Source organism: Rhincodon typus, chromosome 11 (genome assembly GCF_021869965.1).
Source record: "Rhincodon typus isolate 14 chromosome 11, sRhiTyp1.1, whole genome shotgun sequence".
In the NCBI taxonomy this organism is placed as follows: Eukaryota; Metazoa; Chordata; class Chondrichthyes; order Orectolobiformes; family Rhincodontidae; genus Rhincodon; species Rhincodon typus.
The window spans coordinates 19,927,572-19,942,855 of NC_063342.1; the positions used below are offsets into that span (position 1 = coordinate 19,927,572).

Consider the following 15,284-nt stretch of genomic DNA (forward strand, 5'->3'; position numbering starts at 1 on the left):
GTGTTGAATGGAATTACTGCTGATGGAAACTATGTGCAGAACCAATGATAACACAGCTGCCAGGCAACATCAGCTGTTTTTTCCATCTTCCAGTGCAAAGCTAAGCTGATTACCATAGATATCTTGACTAAGTGCTGATGTCACTACTTTCCATTCGAAGTTCATTTTGTCCTAGTTGGAAGGTGCAGGTTTTGTTTAAGAATTTGCTGTCTCATACCGTAAAGCTCCTGAGGGCGAGCACTACATTCTGTATAAATTAGAGTAGGGCACAACTGCTTGTAATTCAAACAAGTGTCAGCAGTAGCTCAGCACTGTTTTCCTGGTTTGCAAATCAGACCTTTCTGTTAAGAAACCATGCATTTTCAAAACCTTAACTGCAACTTTATTCTAATTGCCTGCTTGGCTGATACTGAAGTCTTCACTGATGTTGATGTTCGGGTAAGGAGTTGGCTTAATACATTTTTTTTAAATACCAGTTTAGGAATGACTGTTTCAAGCTGTTGTTACAGTTTGTACTCCCTTGCTGTTACCATAATGTAGGACATATTTAACTGGCTTGGTATGTTTGTTAACAATGTTTGGCATTTTGATTTGGAGAGAATTGGTAATGCAGTTTAGTTCTTGCATGTGAAATTGTTATTGGGGCTATCTGATCTGGGGCTTCTAATGCTCCCAATAGCTGATATGAAATGAAGATCTAACAACATTTTGTAGTCCACTTCTTCGCAAAATTGTTCCTCTTCTTTTTTTATTCCTGTTCATTTAAATGTCCAGTAGGTTTTGGGAGAAAGAAAAATAAACTGTTTACAAATATAAAGAGGATTATCAGCCGAGGTTGTGGGAGTTAATGGAAAACTGGGTAACATCCATGTTTCTAACACGATGAGGAAGGATTTCAAGAGTAATACACTGATTGGTGACTGCATCGTCCCAGTATGTTATTTCAATATCAATATTTTGTATCAAAATGAGGGAAATTGACCAATGTATAAAACTTTGTGCAAAAAACTTTTTTATTTGTTCTCAAATATTTTGATAATGAAAAATATCCCAGAATTCTGAATAGCTGTGTTTTCCCAGGACAAGATTAGACCTTCTAAATGGCAAACCTCTTTGTTACATTCCATGCTTCTTTTTAAAAAAAATTACTCCAAATTAATGGAGGATTATCTGAAGGTATCTTTTCGTAGGAATTTATCGACGGAATGCATGATTTTTTCTAACATCTAATTATAGCTTAAGTAAAGGTACTAATTGTTCAATGCAATAAACTTAGTTTAAAATTTAAAATGGACATTTGTTAGCATGTTTAAAACCAATGACCCCACTTACAGATGCAGCAGCATTCTGTGAATAAAATGTGTATCAGGCATTGTTTGAAGTTCTTATGCTGCAAATGTGGCACATAATGTGGTCCCTCTTTATTGTTTTGCTGTTGTGAAAGGAATATTTTCCATTGCTAAATTGTGCAAAACATTTCAATGAAGTAAAACGGAGGAACATGCAGTTGGTGTAAGCACTAGCTGCCTCAAAAGCATGCTTTGTGGTTTTTCTCATGGTGCAGAGATTGGATATGTGATTTGAATTTCAGAAGTATGTTCAGGGCAGTCAGAAGATTTCTGGCAATTTTTTTATATTTTACAACAAATTGATGGTTTTTAACTGGAATTGTAGCTTTGAACAGCAGTAGTGCTTAATGAGTGCAGCTCGGCCGGATCCTTGAGAGAAATTTTGTGTTGTATAGCTGCTCGCGCTTTGTGTTTTATGCTTTAGTATTAGACAACGTTATGGAAAAAAAGATAGTGTTGTGTCATTCTTACGTGTGCAAATTTGCATTGAAAGTCTTCATATTCTCTAGTATTGACTAGATGTCTTCCTAGGTTTAAATTGAGTAACAGATGAGAGCACATGTAGTTGGGCCTGATGGTCATCTTGAGAACCACTGTGCAATGCCAGCAGCTTATTCAGATACGTACTCTGATTTAGTGCCACAACACACAAACGGCACTTTTGGCTTTGTTGTCTAATTCTATTGGACGTATTAAGACATGGAGAGACATTGCAGTATTAGTGTTACCTTCACTTGGGTGAAGTCTTCTCCTGGTTTCTTGGCAATATTAATCCTTCAATAAAAACCTAAATCGAGGTTATCACCTTACTATTGTGTTACTGTTGTGGGCCCTCCTTGTAAGCAAATTGTTTCCTACATTACAACACTTCAAAAGATATTTAATTAGCTATAAAGAACTTCAGGTTGACAAGCCCTCTGCCATTAAGGCCTGGTGACTTGCTGTGATAAAAGTGTTTGTGTATTTGCGAGTTGTTGTGAAAGGCGCTATATAAATGCAAGTCTCCTACTATTGAAACATACAGTGAGACGTCCAGTTATCAATGAGAATTTAATGTGAGTTCACTAGTGTTGATGTGGGTACCTATTGTTCAGGGAGTACTGTCTTGTAAGCCATTGCCGAGAAATTCCCAAACTGGCAGAATTGACAAGTGACTGTAGGCAGATTGAAAGGAATACCGGAGGACCTGCAGTAGTGACAGAATGAGAGTGGTTAGCTTAAGGAAGTGAAACAGCTTCTTAAAATTTGTTTTCCTTCCCTTTCTTTTGAATCTCTGACTGAAGCCAGGGGATAAAACAAGTCACATTGAGTCTCTACAGGTTTTTTTAAACAACAAAGGACTTGCTTTCATACAGCACCTCCATTAATGTATCAAAATGTCCTAAGGCACTTGAAGTATGTTGCTAATCAAATTTGGCTCTGAAACCACAAGAGGAGAAATAGAGACAGATAATCAAATACAAGACTTTCTCAGGAAGTGGGCGCTGCTGGTAAGGCCAGCATTTGTTTGCTGCCCTACCCCTGGGAGCAATTAAAAGGAAACTATACTGTTTGGTCAAAGTTTTAAGATGCAGGTGGGGCTTCATAATCTGCAACTTTATTATTGATTCCTGCCTTATTTCTGTTTGGGGTTAAGGAGTGTGAAATGCCCTTAACACCATCTGGCAAAATTCCTTTGACAGATTAGAGGGGGTGTAGTGGATGTGGATAAATCTTGGATGATCTGATATTCTGTCCCACACCAAACTTGCACTGACTTAACATGGGGCATCATGCATTCCTCCAAAGGTGCAGGATATCACCTAAATTTTATAAACTAGCACTAACAGGTTGGTAAAATTAATGATCAATGGCATTTTGATATTTGTGCCATTTTTGTCCTGCCTTCAGGCTTACTGAGCTCACATGGTTTGTGGTGGGCTAGGTATTAAGTCTGGGATTTCACATCAGTTTGTGCATGCTCAGTTTATGTGAGCAGAGGTACTGTTTTAGCCTCTGAATGCACTCTGCATTGTAAATGGGACAAATAGGGAACAAGGGCAATGTATGATATTGTGGAAGGTTCTATTGGAAGCTGTGTGCTTTGTAAATGAATTATACAGCCTTTGTGCAGACTATTACCAGAGCACCCTAAATGATTCAGGAAATGCAGGGTTTAATTTCACTAGTCTGATGTTTGTTCCTTTCAAAAGATCTTTTTAATTAACTACTGACTTGGACAAAGCATTTAAGGAAGTGTCTAAACTTAAACTCTGAGTCAGGATGGAAAATTCCAATCGCCAATTAGTCTGGGAGCGGATGTATGGTTTAATTACGTTTACAGTTGTACATTTCAGAAATTAAGTGGACTGAGAGTTAAATATTGATATAGACTATATGAATGTATTGTGAGAAGAGATTTGTGAGTTTCAGCCATATCATGTACTATACCGAGGAAAGCAACTGGCCAAAGGTATATTTACAATGTGCATGATTTTAGGATGTAACTTTTTTACCTTTTTTAGATTCAATTGGCTATTGGAACTGAGCAGAAGCTTCATTGCCCTTAGCTGTTCAGTTGATTAACATCCAATGTGGACAACACTAGCCATTGTCTGAAATGATTGGGCACAGTAGGTGAATTACTTTTTTTTAAATCATTCTAATACATTTCTGTTCCATTGCTGAAGTTTTTCACTAAGACAGAGACTTTCCATCTTTATTTTCAAGTGGACAAATCCAAGTCATAAATTCTAATCACATAAGGAGGAGGTTTCAATTGGATTAAGATCACTCCACTTACAGAGCAGTAAAATAATGAAATTTGACTTGGCAGCATGCAAAAGTAGTTTAGTATCTAAGCATTTTACTGCTCAGTGTGAACATAATGCGTCTCATGCAGGAAAATGATTTGGAATTAGAGATAAGACTGTGCCAGTAAAGACCTAATGTTTTGTAATTTGCCTATAATGTTTACTAAGAAATGTGTTTTGGGCATAAAGTGGATTTTTTTTTAAACTATTTGCTTGTGAGGTATGGCACCATTTCCTAATGGGCAATGTGACTGGGTGCAGAGCCTGTGATTCCGTCTCTCTCTGCAGAAAACATTAGAGACGGAACTAGACGGTGTCCCAGTTCTGAGGAAGCGTCACTCGCCCCAAAATGTTAACTCTGATATCTCTTGACAGGTGCTGCCAGAACTGCTTAGCTTTACCAGCAATTTCTGTTTTTGTTGTAGACTGTTGGCTCAGCTCAGTTTATTGATCTCCATTCCTGTCAAATACAAAGCCTGCCTGCTTCCACCTTTAAATAGTATTGCTCAGCTTGTCTTCTGCTGTAACTTGTACTTTGTAATCTTGAGGCCTGATTCTTCCAGTGTCCTCATACCTGGACTTCCATCCTCCATTAACTTGAACACATCCAAACCTCTGCTGATATTCTCACTTAAACCAAGTCCTGTTCACCCATCAGCTCTTTGGTTGCTGTTCGTGTTTATTCTTCGTTTTAGAATAAGTGTTTAAATTCCTTCGTAGTATGGTCTCACCCTGTCACTTCAATTCCTTTAACAGTCCCTAAACTCTGCACCTTCCAACTCTAACCTCTTGTGCATTCCCCACTTTGTTCACCATCCATTATTTGGCTTTTGTACCTTTTTAACCTTCGAGGCTCCAAGCTTGGGAGTCCCCTCCTTTAAATCTCTCTGTCTTTCATAGAATCATAGAATCTCTACAGTGTGGAAACAGGCCCTTCGGCCCAACAAGTCCACACCAATCCTCAGAGCATCCCCCAATCCCCATCTCCATCCCCATCCCCATCCCCATCCCCATCCCCGAACACTACGGGCAATTTAGCATGGCCAATCCACCTAGCCTGAACATCTTTGGACTGTGGGAGGAAACCAGAGCACCCGGAGGAAACCAATGCAGGCACGGGGAGAATGTGCATACTCAACACAGACAGTCGCCCGAGGGTGAAGTTGAACCTGGGTCCCTGGCGCTGAGAGGCTGCAGTGCTAACCACTGGGCCACCGTGCTGCCCCTTTCTAGATCTCTGTGAAATCCATCCCTGTGATATGAAGGGCTAGGGACTATGTCTAACTGCAGGGTGGGGGGCGGGGGCGTAGGTTGGTCAGTAAGTTGGATCCAGGAGGTAGGGGAAAGTGGAACATCTGCTTGAAGTTACAAAGCCTCCTGGGTTTTGGCCAGCACTAAGTCTCAAACGATGGAGCAATATGAGACTTGCAGCCTTGTTAAAATATTTAAATTGACAACCTGTGCCCTGGGAGTGGACCTTATTTCCAGTAAAACCTTTTAAAATGTGTGGGTTTGAGGTTGTTTGACATCATGGTTCAGGTTTTTTTAAACATTAACCTTCCGCTCAATCCAAAATCAGTTCCTGTTTTGGGATTAACATGGCCCCAGCTAAACAGGGATAGATAGAAAGGGAAAAATTAAAAATCCATAAGATGGAGAACATGCCTATGATCTGGACATTTTTTGGTTGGAGAATGAATTCGCATCTGCACCTAGGTATGCAGATCACCTCATCTTCCGTGTTTAACAGAGGTTCTTGTCTCATCATAATAAACACTAGCTGCTCATTCTGCAGTGCCAGCACATAGTACCCTACAGAACAGAGGAGCTGTGGCTTAGACTTGGAGATGCTGGAACTAAATTAACCTGAGGATACAACAAATTATCTCAGACTGTCCAGTTATTCAAAGGAACACAGACCAATTGAATGGGCAGGCAGGTGTAAACTGCAAATTCACGTGAAGGTGTGTGAGTTTCATTATTTCTGATGGATAAAGCAGGGAATTCAAGATGTACTCAATGAAAGAAGTTGAAAGTCATTGGTGAACAGTAAAATCTAAGAATTGAATTAACCTTCCTTAAAAATAGATGAAGCTATAAAAAAGAACTATTTTCATGGATTACTATTGAGTTGTACTGGTTTCGGTTCACTGGCTGCATTTTTCCTTTGATGTCCTTTCCTCAAACACACTGGGGCATATAAAATGGCAAAAAATAGCCATTGCCCTTGCATGGAACCATGAACTACTTAAAGGAAGTGCGACAGAACGATTGTTTATTGAAGTGACCCAGGACAAATTGCCATTGGAAGATGGAAGCAAATGATCGGGAGCAAACATGCTTCTCTTGCATTGCCCTGATGACAGTGAGCTTGCCAATTGCTGGTCTTGCACAGCTGGCTGTAAAAGATAAAGTCACTGTGGTCAGTCAGAGAAATACAACACAAACAGATCCTTTGGTCCAACTTGTCCGTGCCAACCAGGTATCCTAAATAAATCTAGTCCCATTTTCCAGCATTTGGCCCATATCCCCCTAATTCACATACCCAACCACAGGCCTTTTTAAATGTTGTAATTCCTACCAGGCCATTGGACTGCTCTATCATTAGAGAGAGATGACAGGTAGTGGTTTAACCTTAGGCTTGCTATGGCTCGGGGAGGTTGAGAAAGTGAGACCTGCATGGAAACATTAGCAGTGCAGGAATTGAACCCACACTGTTGGTGTACTCTGCAACTAGCCATCCATCCAACTGAGCTAACCAACCCCCCCAAGTGGCTAAAGGCTGGATGTAAACCTGCTGGCCTGACGGACGTGTCCATTCCTGAAGACTGGACTGTACGTTTTACAGCCAGGTATGCAAAACCGAGATAGAGGAAATGGAACTTGGCAGTGCTATTGTGATTGGTGTGCTTGCCATTAATGAAGCGTTATCCTTTCAGCAATCAATATCAGTATGCATTGGAAACAAATCATACTCCTTTCGATATATGCGAAGATCGTGCAATTAAATGTTGCATGCTATTTTATTTCAAGGCAGATATGTGTTTTTATTTGTAAAATGAAATGTAGCTTTTATTTTCAAATGTAAAAGATCAGTCACTAAGTGTTATCTTGCACAAAATATTAAGTGTGTCAAAATGTATTTGGCCCTTTTTTGCATTGTTTACAGATTTTAAAAAAGTGATTGTTCAGATAACTCAAGATGCCGCTGACAGAAGGCAACTCTTTGTGAGCTCTCTACAGCAGATCCTATTCTCATATTTCTTACAATCATTCTGCACTTCGATACCTCTTAATTCTACATCTGTTATTCACCCTATGATCTTTGTATGTTCTGATCTGCCTGTACTGCACGAAAAACAAAATGTTTCACTGTACTTAGGTACATTTGACAATAATAAAAAAAAGTCTTCATTGGAAAGATAAATCATTTGAAAAACAGCTGAATTGGTGGGCATGAGGGCTATTGTAGTGCAATGGTAGTGACTCTACCTCTGAACCAGGGGATTCAGGTTCAAAACCACATACTGCAGAAGTGTGACATAACAATGTTACCAACTCTTGCCTGCCAGTTAATTAGCTTAGTATCTATCCCCTGTAATCTTGCATTGTAGCTAGTGGCAATGCAGAGGCATGCGTCTGTTTATTTCTCATGGTGAATTGATCAGAATACAGCTGCCTATTTGCCATCATTCAGCAACCATAGATTCCAAGAGATCTGATGATGTTCCCCTTTGAACTCAGAAAATTGATGAGAAAATCAGAAAATTTGAGGAACTCACTAGAGAATTCGTTGCATAAAGGAATTTCCTTCTCTTCCTTGCCTTTGCTTTCAGATTTTTGATGATAGTAAATTGACAGAGCACTGTGAGTCAGATGTAATGTTGAAAACTATTAAACCTATTCTGCAACTAATTGCTTGGAATTTAACCACTGGTTAACTTTCTTGACAGGATGACTTTGAGACACTATTCAGAGCCTATGACAAGAATGTGACCTTCCAGTTTTTTAAGAGCTTCAGGCGTGTACGGATCAACTTCAGCAATCCCATTGCAGCAACTGAGGCCAGAATTCAACTTCATGAAACTGAGTTTAATGGGAAGAAAATGAAACTGTACTTTGCACAGGTATTCATTTTGACTTCTGTAATTTTAAAGCAAGGTCCTCTTTTTTTAATAAATCTATTTGCTTAAAATATATTGAAGTCATTACAGATTGGTTTTTGTTCTTCCATGAGACCTTGTCCTAAATTAAGTAAAGCTGAAAAATATGTATTTAAGTACAATATGTTCATTGTCATTGCATATAATGATAGATTGGTGCCTGAGAGTGGGGCTGTTGCACAGTGGCATTCTGAGGTTGGGTAAGTTTGTATTCCGACTAGCGGGAGCTACAGGAGTCTTAAATGTGAGAACTTTTGAGTTTCTAGTCCCAGTGAAATTCTGTCCAGAATGGCTAGAAATGAACTCAGTGGCATGAGATGTGTTAATTGTGTACAATTCTCTGTAGCCAACTTATTAGTGGCATTGTTTGTGGCTCCATGTGTATCTATGGCCTTGTGAAAGCTACCAATCCATTAGGATTGGGCTGATGCAAAAATAGTGACAAAAAGTGAAATTGAAAGAAATTAAAATGCTTAAAGGAGAAATGGCAGCAAAATGGGCAAAACTGTTGAACGTGAGGAAAGGCTAATAAGGCATCAAGGAAAGGATGGAGTAAGTGATATCACTAGTCTAATAATTCAGACTGGGTATGTGTATTTGAATCTCACTATGTCAGATGGTGAAATCAGGATTCAGTGAAAAATCTGGATTTTAAAAAAGTTTTGTCTGATAACCATGCAACTGTTGTGGATTGGAGACATCAAGAACTGCAGATGCTGGAGTCAGAGATCACCGTGTGGCACTGGAGGAACACAGCAGGCCAGGCAGCATCAGAGGAGCAGGAAAGTTGATGTTTTGGGTCACGACCCTTCTTCAGAAAATCCCCAACTGCTGTTGGTTGTTGTGGAAACGCACCTGGTTCCCTAATGCCATCCCTGCCTGGTTGGCCTCAGTGTGACTCCAGATGCATAGCAATGTGGTCGACTCTTAACTGCCCTTAGGAAATTAGGAATGGGCAATGAGTGTTGGCCTAGCTAGTGACGTCCATATCCCAGGAACAAATTCTAAAAGTAGAACCATGGAAGTTGAAGTGAAATTGGGAAAGAAGGTACAGCTGTAAGTGAGGTGAAAGGAAAACAAATGACATGGAGCCTGCAGGTGAATGACCGAGTAAACCAGTTGTTGACACTTGTGTGTCTGAACTGCTTGTGTTGTATGAAGTGGTTGTGAGTGGGTAGTGGCAGGCTAGAGGTTGCAACTGACCATTTCATAAGACTGGAAGGACCATTCTGGTAGCTATATGTGTTGTGACAGGAATAGCACAGATTTCACACATATTTCTTCTTCCTTGGATCTGACCTGGAATCTGTAGATTCCCATTTATACTAGGTAGGTTGTGCCAGGAGCCACCAGATCTTGTTGCCACCATAATGGCAAATCAGGCCCAATAACTGTTGATTTACCTTCATATTCAGCACCAGTCAAAAACATAAAACACTGTGAATAGAGTGCGTCTTGCAGGTATCCAGCATTGTAGTTAATCAGGTCTTTCACGTATCATGTTCTTGTCATAAAGCTGAGATCACTGCCAACTACAACAATCTTCTTGTGAGTGGTTAAACTGATCAGGAGTGGTAACATATAAACATAAAACAAGTAAAGATCCCACATAAAGACAATGCAGGAGAAACTCAGCAGGTCCACTGCATCAGGAGAGAGAGAAAAAGTTGTTTCTTGTCTGTTATGACTCCTCTTCAGAATTACTTCTTTGGTGTTCCTAACTAGGGTCCTGGACTCAAAGCATCAGCTCTGTTTTTCTTTCTCCACGGATGCTGCCAGACCTGCTGAGTACCTCCAGCACTTTGTCTTTATTTCAGATTTCCAGCAGCTGCAGTATTGTCCTTTTTAATTAAAAATCCTAAACGATGCATCCTGCACCCATTACCCAGTCAATAATAGCCACTTCATGTCTGAAACTTAGATACTGCTGTTCGGAAAATATACTGTTGGATGTCTGAAATAGAAAACTGTTCTGTTCTTAACGTCTATTTAACTTTGTGCACGAAGATTCACATGACAATTTTCAATCTAAACATAATTACAGAACTTTTTAAAATGAGTAATGTGATTTTTCTTCTAGATCCAGAACAAATCCTTCAGTAAAGGTAGCCCACACCTGGCTCCACCGCATCCAGAAAAGCAGTTCCTTATCTCTCCACCGGCATCTCCTCCGGTTGGCTGGAAGCAAGCAGAAGATGCCACTCCAGTTATAAACTATGACCTGCTATATGCAATATCTAAGCTGGGCCCAGGTAATAATGCATGTTTGCTCGGAGCTTGCTAGCACTTAATTCTCCCTTCCTCTTTCTCCCACTTTGCATTTTCCTTTTGCACAATTGAAACGTAGCTGCATATTTTCTGAAAGCACATCAACACTCCCTAAATATTGGGCATTTTGTGGTAAGCCAGTGGTTTTATTAAATGTGCCCATTTATAATTTCCATTCTGTTGAGTGTGTTTCTATTTCGCTGCGAGAAATTCTGATGTATAGCACCAGTTTCCTTTATTTTATGCATTGTAGAGGGAAGATATCTTTCATCTGTCCCAGTGTAAGCGATGCATTGAAATATACTTCTGCTGTGAGGGATATTTAAAGTTTTAGCCCAGACTACTACAGTGGCATTCAGAGTCTGGTTACAGAATGGTGTTGGGCCAGAAGTGGATCAGTTGCCAAAGAGTGTGGGTTGATGACCTTTTCTTTGGAAAAGCAAACTAAAAGGGGGAAGAAATATATTGAGAGGGTGTGATGACTGTTAAACTATGAGGAATATTATTTTGAAACTACTGAAAGGAGATGAAGGGATTAAGTCCCATAGTGCAGGCACACCAAGATTGTAAGAGGTAAAATGAATGATCAGTTGAATCGAGAAATTAATATTTACTGTCAAATTTGGGATTTGAAAGCTTGTAGATTATAAGAGGGAAGAAGGGCTAAGGATAGTTTAGTCTCTTATTTTCAGGGGAAAAAGTAACTTGTTATAAGAGGTGATAGTGAGTCCCAGTCCACACACTGATATGAGGATTGAATAATGTGTTGAATCTTGTGACAAACGTAAAGGGATTTTTTTAATATGCCTATTATCCATGGTTTTTCATATTCTGTACAGGAGAGAAATACGAATTGCATGCAGGTACTGAAACCACTCCCAGTGTTGTTGTTCACGTCTGTGAAAGTGACCCAGAACTGGAGCAGGAACAAGAGGAGGAAGAAGGCAGAAATCGACCTAAACCAAAAATCATTCAGACAAGAAGGCCAGACTACGCTGCCAGCCATTCTAAACAAAAGTGAACTTGACCACTTACTTTTTATTCACTTGGACTCCTCATGCAGAGAGCAATCACACTACTGAGTTATAATGGGGATACTGGACAGAAAGCAGTGTAACAGTGAGAATGATTGATTGAGTTCCCAAACACACAACTGTATGTGTACTGAGGCAGAAATAATGTGGGAAATTTGTACTATGTAAGTTCTGTTATGTTTTCTGCTACAAGCCTGCATATAATTTGCAAAGGCATTAAATAAGGACAGCCGGAGAGAGCAGCAGAATGGTTATAGTCCACGTGAAAACGTTGTGACTGTGGTTGGCGCTGAACAATTTTTGTTAGTTGTCTGTTCTATCATTTTGATGTCTTTGAATGTTTGGAATGACTTGTTCCCCCAAGGTTTTACTTTATTTGCATATTGTTGCAAAATTGCAGTTAATCATGTGGTGTTAGAGTGGCCTGCTAGATATTTGCAGTAGTGCTTTCCAGCAGAGCCAGCATGTTTCGAATTTTGGCATATTCAATACTTAAGCAGGGAAAGTGAACTTAATTGCAAACAGTAGCTCTTGCACATATTAATTCAACCACTTATCAGGATCATTTTAAATATCTCTGATTTAGAGCATTATCTAATATCAAAGTGCATCACAAAGGGTGAGTTGATGATTGACACACAAACCCTCTTGTGCTTTATCTTTGTGTATCTTCTGCAACATAGCTACCTATCTCCCTTGTGCTAAAACTAACCATATATCCTGAGGCACAGGCTATTGTGTGGAAACATTAAAGATTCATTATCCTAGTGGATTTTTTTAGTTTACTGGCACAAGTCACGTGAGCTGTATTACGATTCCTTCACAGTGTATCATGCATGACCAATTCCACTTTAGTTTGTTCTCTTTTTATCTTTTAATGTTAGTGTTGAACATAGATACTAAAGCCCATTGCATTTATGTTTCTTCTGACTGGTTTACTTGCACAGTGCTGTGTGCTTTCAGAATGATTAATGTTACTAATTATTGTAATGGCTTTTGCACTTCATAATCCAGAATGAAGGCCAAATACTGAGGATAGATACTGTATGGAATGGATTGAATTGCAAACCAAAAAAGTTTTCGGAATGTGGTCATAATTTCTTCCCAAGCCACCTACCAATTATAGTTTTGAACTAGACAGCGGGTTGGGAATAAAAGGGGACTAAATCACCTGACTTTATGTAGAAGGTTAGAAAAGGAAACACTTTGTTTTTAAAAGTACAAGACCTGTTATTTGTGAGGAAAAAGCAGCAGAAATAAGACTCATTAATGGCAATTTGTTGTAACCACAATCCTGTTTCCAATTCCATACGTACCACTACATTCTACAATGTTATCAAAGCCTGAAATATTGGTTACTTGAGCTACCCATTGATTACTTGTTAATGTGACTACCTTGAGTAAATGTGGAAAGTACAAATTTACTAATTTGTGATGTCTCGTCACAGTATACTCATCCTGTGTAAAATATTCAGACCTTTCAAGCTGTATCTCTAGAAGTGTAATATCAGTAAACTATTAAATTATTGGATTGTGCTGTACATATTGTTCATATTTGTACAGATTGGAATAATTGGGCAAATGTGGAATGTTTACAAATAAATACATTTGCTTTAAAGATCTTGTTAGCTTTTTATTTAGACGCAACACTTCTTCCTTCAAAATGAAAGTATTCAATCTGTGGTTGGTCCTCATCAAGATGGTTATTAAAAATGTTCTAGCTATATGATTTTGCTTCTGTTTGTGAACAAGTGAATAACATTAGTTGATGTTTCCTTTGTAGTATATTTTCACTTAGTTGTTATTTGCCATATTTTAAAAAGTGGCTTTTTATGATTTACTGATTTTGATCTTCTTTTACCTCCTTGAAGCTCCATAAGACAGTATTTTTCAACACAATATTGTGTAAGAATATTGCAAAAAACAGAAAACATTATCTTACTACCCACTATTGTTCCTTCTGAAGCCACCAGTGGGCAAATGGTTTTTATTTGCTCTCAGGATGAGGGCATCACTAGCCAGATCAGCACTTATAGCCTATCCTTAACTATCTTGGAGAAGATGATGGTCAGTTATCATCCTGCTCTATATTTTACTCCTCAATGTCTGTTCACTTTTCAACAAGGGACTTGTTATTTATAACCTACTTGTAAATTCTTGTGATTGAAAGTTAATGGGTGAGGCCCCATTCCTTACTGAAGCACACTTCTTGGTCATTTTTATTATCACCTGCCTTGCTGAAAGCACTGTTCCGCAGTGCTTGCCCTAAACATCAAATTACACTTTGCATTCCCCGTCTATTTCTGATATCTTTAGAACTTCTCCTTTCTCACTCTCCTATAAAATCCTAACTCTCCACTGCGCTGCCTTCTTACTGCCTCCTCTGCACAAAGAGACTCTTTATTCATAGTGGTTTGAATTCCTATCTCAACCTGTCATGTCTCTTCTGATTTCACTGTCTGCTTTTACTCATAATCTATTTCATGATTCCTCCCATATGTGCTCGCCTGTCATTTTCACAGTCACACACTTTAACCTTGTCATCTCAAAGTGCCTCTCAAGTGCCATGATCTTGACTACAGATAAGGCTGTCTGTAAATTATCGTTTTGAATCCTCACCATTTTTTTTCTTCTGCATTTGCCTCTGGAATAAATTCTCCCACTAGTTGCAGTTTGCAAGTGCAATTTTAACCAACTCCCTGGCCAGTGTTTGCTGATCATTTCACCTTCCAATCTTCTCTTCTAAGTAAATCCATTATTCCTCCTACAATAGGAGTAAGTTACTGCAGATGCTGGAATCTGTATTGGAAACAAAAAAAAAGCAGGAGATCACAGCGGGTCAGGCAGCATCCATGGAGAGACAGCAAGTTAAATGTTTCGAGTCTGCATGACACTTCATCAGAGCTGAAGTGAAGTGTGAAGGGGAGGTGGGCGTGGGGGTAGTGTGTGTAGAGTACTGGTGGAGAAAGGATGTTGATAGTGCAGATTAATTGATCGGAATGTGAGAATGGCAGAACAATGGTGTGTCTCCTGTCAGACTGGGAAGAACAGACAGTCCCCTTTGGAGAGGCGGGAAGAGGACATGATAACAGAGAATATAACAAATAAAGCTAAAAGAAAGGGTCAGAAATGGGAATTGGTTCACAAGGGTGTTGAACTCAATATTAAGTCCAGAAGGCTGTAAAGTGCCTAGTCTAAAAATGAGATGTTGTTCCTCCAGTTTGCGCTGTAACGTACTGGAGCATTGTACCATGCCGAGGACAGGCAAATGGGCATGCGAGCGGTACGCTGTGTTAAAATGATCGGCTTTGGGAAGGTTGGGATCATGCTTGCGCACAGACCGGAGGTGTACTGTAAATCGGTCACCCAGTCTGCGTTTGATTTCAGACCCTCACCTTCCCATAGCCGGTCATTTTAATGCAGCATCCTGCTTGGATAATTATGGTTTCATCCCTCCCATCAACCAACCAGGTCGTACCTACTACCAGTGGCCACCTATCACCACCATTCTGCTACCTCCCCCCTCCCTCTCTCTTTATCTGCAGCTCCCCCTACCCCCACATCCTGTCCTGAAGAAGGGTAATACCCGAAACATTAACTGCTCCTTTCCTCCAGATACTGCCTGACCTGCTGCGTTCTTCCAGCCTCCTGTTTGTCTACTGTCTAAATTGTGAATCA

General features: G+C 39.6%; 1 protein-coding gene across 1 annotated transcript; it reads left to right on the forward strand.

The window, feature by feature from the left end:
• Nucleotides 1–231: 231 nt before the first annotated feature.
• Nucleotides 232–13,224, forward strand: LOC109920387 (calcipressin-1-like). Its single transcript, XM_020520422.2, has 4 exons — nucleotides 232–438; nucleotides 8,095–8,268; nucleotides 10,385–10,556; nucleotides 11,412–13,224. Exons 1-4 carry the CDS (start codon nucleotides 355–357, stop codon nucleotides 11,591–11,593), a joined length of 612 nt encoding a protein of 203 aa, XP_020376011.1. The 5' UTR covers nucleotides 232–354; the 3' UTR covers nucleotides 11,594–13,224.
• Nucleotides 13,225–15,284: the final 2,060 nt, after the last annotated feature.

What these genes read in the sequence shown, in the direction of transcription:
- LOC109920387 (XM_020520422.2), top strand. Translation starts at nt 355, where the DNA reads ATGCATTTTCAAAACCTTAACTGCAACTTTATTCTAATTGCCTGCTTG. An exon ending in TCACTGATGTTGATGTTCGG is followed by an intron (nt 439 to 8,094) that starts GTAAGGAGTTGG and finishes CTTTCTTGACAG; the next exon opens with GATGACTTTGAGACACTATT. An exon ending in AATATCTAAGCTGGGCCCAG is followed by an intron (nt 10,557 to 11,411) that starts GTAATAATGCAT and finishes TATTCTGTACAG; the next exon opens with GAGAGAAATACGAATTGCAT.